Here is a 4,497-nt window from a genome sequence, read left to right on the forward strand (position 1 = left end):
AATTGATAAACTTATAATCCATAATGCGGTCATTACAATCTAAAATATCAATCTCAACAGTTTTTCTTTCTCAAACTCGCATTTGTAAATGGTAACTTGTATATAACTGAATTTTTGTGGAAAAGTCACAAAAAATACTTCAACTAACCTGAACAATGTTCTCTGATGAAAATATTTTTTAGGTATAGAGGTACACATAGGTTTCCGATACACCAAATCAAACACTTGTTACATGTTTTTATTGATAAACGATCTTTTACAAGGATCCTTTTATATTGGCAAGTACTTGATCTGTTCTACCCCGAATAATCAAATCCGACTAAGAACAAATCTAAAACATGATTCTCTCTTCTTCTTTTTTATCACTCACCCTTAAAGATCAAGAGAATTAAAACAACACTCATTTTCTAAGTTCTTTTTGTGGCTTCGAAGTTTACAACCATATGACAATATCTAGAATGCGTAAACGGCTCATGGCCAACCTCTAGAATATTATACTATACTCGAGAACCCTAAACCTAGGATCTCCAAAAAACAATGCTTGGGATCTTCTTTGGTTTTCAATTTTATCCATTTTCCTTATTTGGTAAGAAAAATATTTATAAATCTTCTCAACAAATTTAGTCTTTAATCCCCATGCCAAGTCAGCAAAGATTCTTGGCTCGTCACATCAAGTGCTCCAACTCTGCCATGTCACCTCCCGTCTTTATGTCAACAACTCAGCCGTCTAATGTGATTTGATGCAGCTTCTTATTCCAATCTGATATATATGTTTTCTAACTTTTCAAGTTAAGACTATTTATGTAACCATGTTCTAGTCAAGTACTGGTAACACAACACGATTTGACTGGTATTAGCGCCTTTTAGTTTATAATTATTTCTAAACTAAAAAGAGACGAATGATTACTATTTTTCAGTGTCTTATAAACAACATATTATAATTTTAGGTGAATCCGTTTTATTTAAGCCATGCGGATCGTTTTGCGGAAAAGTGTATTTTCATACCTGTACAAACTGCAAAGTGTATTTTCCTACCTGAACAAACATGTAGGGTTAATTTATACCCAAATCCCCAAAGAATTTGAATTTCATACCTAAACTTTACATTTAGTGCCTAATTCGAAATCATAATTAACAGATGATAGTCAGCTGTTACGGTTGCTGAATCAGATGACACGTATTTGATGACGTGACTTAAAACGATGTTATTTTAAGCGTTGGAGTTGAAGTTTTATCAAAATTTTGCAATAATCAGATCTCGAACCCACGACATTTCACGATAGTTGTTGATCAAATGGTAATGGACTGCGTAAATGAGTGAAACGTCGCGGGTTCGAGACCTGATTTTTGAAATTTTTTAAAAGATTTTAATTCTAACGCTTAAAACGATATCGTTTTAAACCATAAAATCAAACACGTGTCAATTGACTCAGCCACCGTAATGATTGACTAACACCCGTTAATTCCGATTCTAAATTAGATACTAAATATAAAATTCGGATATAAAATTTAAATTTTTTTAGAGTTTGATATAAATTAACTCTACATATTTGTTTATGTAAGAAATCACACTTTACAGTATAAAAATATATTTTCCAATCATTTTGCACTACAAGCCTAAAATTTAGTTTCAGTCTTACCGTGTGGCCCAAATTCCAAATGAATTGGGCTTTATTCGTTATTTTATTCTTTCTCTTTAATGTGTGTTTGATTGATTTCTTAGTGGGCTCCAAAATTATTTTAAACTGGGGTCACTAATTGCTCATTAACTTCATAACACGAATCGAATTGGATTATTAAAATAGTAGAGTATTGCGAGCATGTTCGTAAAAATAACAATGTGTATATCAAACTAGAGTTCTCATCGCTATAAAGTTAATTGAGTTTATTGACTTGTTCCGTTGGAAAATATTTAACACATGCAGTCAGATCTGTGCCTAGGAAAACGGCAAATGCATACACAAATTATGCTACATTGTTACTATCCGGATAGTAAAAGCATTTTCAATATTTAAAATTTATTTGGCTATCTAAACATTAATATATTAAGATTTAGTTAGTTTAATCATACAATTAATTTTAGTTTTAAACCAACAAATAAACAAATGAAAAATAACTTGTGTGAAGGAAGTTTTTTTATTAAAATCTCAAATCTTTTTATTTAAAAACATCAACTCACTTCTCTCTTGTACATTTTAATTATTATTATTTAAATGGATTAAAACAAGCAACTAATAATTTTGGCTATAACTTTGATTGTAATGGTGTGTTAGTCAAACTTTTAATTGTTGCCAGGTTAGTTAGTAGTTACCACAATATTATATTTACTAAAAATTTTGATGAATCCGATCGAACAAGATTGAACCATTACCCAAACGCATATCCGGTTCGGTTATAGATCCGGTTTAGAATCATTGGTTTTTACTAGTTTTAAAATTTTTAAAGAAATGTTTAATGTACCTCTAATTGATACCCTTTCTGTTTCATTATATATAAAATTTTAAAGATTTTTTTTCATTAAATAGGATGTTTTACAAATTTCAATGCAATTTTTAAATATATTTAATATTTTATAACTATTTGTATTTTGCAGTCTTTTAAATCATTGGTTTAACTTTCTTAAATTATATATTAAATATAGTTTAAAAAAAAAGAATTAAAGTGTGTGCTTTTAACTAAACATCCTAGATTTTGAAACATAATGAGTATTATGTATTTTATATATTACACTCTACCAATAGTTCTTTTTTATCTATTGTACTTAATAAAAAGGTAAGCTGAAATTAGAAATGAAATATTTTGTAAAGAAAATTAAAATTTTATAGTTTTTTTTTTTTTTTTTTTTTTTTTTTTTTTTGAAGTAGTTCTTATGATGTAAGGAAAATACTAGTTAAAACTCACAACTGAGCTAGGAACAGATTCAATCTTTTATGTTTGTCACTTTTTTCTTAAAGATGTAAATATTTACACAGCTAGTGAAAATCAAAAACTAAAATTAAGAAATATACAATTAAATAAAACAAAACAAACAAATTGTTCAAAAGAAAAAGTCCCTTCCAGCCTAAAAAGTCTTCAAAGTTCAACAACCCAAAAAACCACTAAAGTTAGCGACGACCACTTTGAGTCTTGCCACTTGCCGCCGACCTGACCAGAGCCTCTGCCGCCGCCGCAACCTTTACCGTTCTCCTGCCGGCCTGAGAAGCCACGTCATCACTTCTCCCACAAACCGTCGACCCTGGACCCATCACAATCATTCCCTTCCACAAACTTCTCTTGCTCACTTTTTTCATGAAGCCACCATTATAACTCTTGTCATTGTTTGTTCTACTTCTAGTAGTATTGTTATTATCTTTACCATTTCTCTTCTGCAGCAAACCATGATCATCAAAACCATAATCATCATTACGATTATGATTTTGATGATCATCGCGGTTGTGCCGCAAAACACTGCTTAAACTCGCGGAGAAACTAGTATCATCAATGTTAAGCCTCTTTGAGATGTTCTTGATCTCATAAGTGTCAAGAAGACGAGAGTACTGCGTTTCTTGATCCCCACGAAAAGGGTAATTCGTGTACCAAAGTGGAGACTTAGTAGAAACCCTATTCTCGGCCAAAACCCTATTCTCACAGAGGATCATGTTCTTCGTTGCTTCGATCTTGTACCGTGAAGGTCGAGGTGTTCTTGATGCTCTTGTTAGATCAAACTCTCTCATGATCGGTTTGCCTTCTTTCCTTAGGTACCAAGCCCACGCCGCCGCCTTCACCACCGCTAAATCATCTCCTCCTCCTCCTCCTCCACCATAAACCGTCATCGCCCGCTTTTTCTTCCTCCTCTTGTTGCCGCCGTCGTTGTTGTTATTAATGTTCTTCTCGGACGTAGATGGTGAAGAAATGTAGTAGTTGGCAAATGGGAGCATTGTGGGAAATAGAGTAAATGAAATTTGAGAGATAAACGTTAATAGTGACGAAGGGAAAGGCTAAGCAAAATGATTGATGAATATATTCATTTTGTATTAAAGGATATAGTAAATAAAATTGAAAGAAAGTAGGTGTGTTGGTCTTGCTTTATGGTCCACCAATGGATACGGCAATCTAAATAATTCCATAGAAAAAATATTATTTTTATTTGTGTTAGTTGGATTTGGAATTGCATAGTGCATATCCTACGTATCACCAGCGGTCCCGTATTAATATCTCAATAAATATGGAAATAATATAAGTTCTTGTTATGGACAGGACTACGAAATATGGTTGTGACAGAAAAAAATTACAATTAGAAGGGAAATACGATTCAGTTTTTCCTATTTTAATTCATTTTGAAAAGGTTCTGTCTTAATATACTATGTGGAAGAAGTAACCACGCAATATATTCATTTTGAAAAGGTTCTGTCTTAAAGTATAAGCTTTTGGTCTCGATGACGATGACTATCCAATTATATTCATTTAAGTCAACGTCGCTTATTGTGGAGATGAGTGTTGTTGTATCAGTCTAGGAAT

General features: G+C 32.0%; 1 protein-coding gene across 1 annotated transcript; it reads right to left on the reverse strand.

The window, feature by feature from the left end:
* Positions 1-2,893: 2,893 nt before the first annotated feature.
* LOC9324550 lies at positions 2,894-4,193 on the reverse strand. Its single transcript, XM_002888441.2, has one exon. The coding sequence runs from the start codon at positions 3,915-3,917 to the stop codon at positions 3,105-3,107; it is 813 nt and encodes a 270-aa protein (XP_002888487.1). The 5' UTR covers positions 3,918-4,193; the 3' UTR covers positions 2,894-3,104.
* Between the last annotated feature and the right edge of the window lie 304 nt (positions 4,194-4,497).

Source organism: Arabidopsis lyrata (assembly GCF_000004255.2).
Source record: "Arabidopsis lyrata subsp. lyrata unplaced genomic scaffold ARALYscaffold_2, whole genome shotgun sequence".
NCBI lineage: Eukaryota > Viridiplantae > Streptophyta > Magnoliopsida > Brassicales > Brassicaceae > Arabidopsis > Arabidopsis lyrata.

Bases quoted from the DNA above. Each gene is read 5' to 3' on its own strand.
- LOC9324550 (XM_002888441.2), bottom strand. From the start codon at position 3,917: ATGCTCCCATTTGCCAACTACTACATTTCTTCACCATCTACGTCCGAG.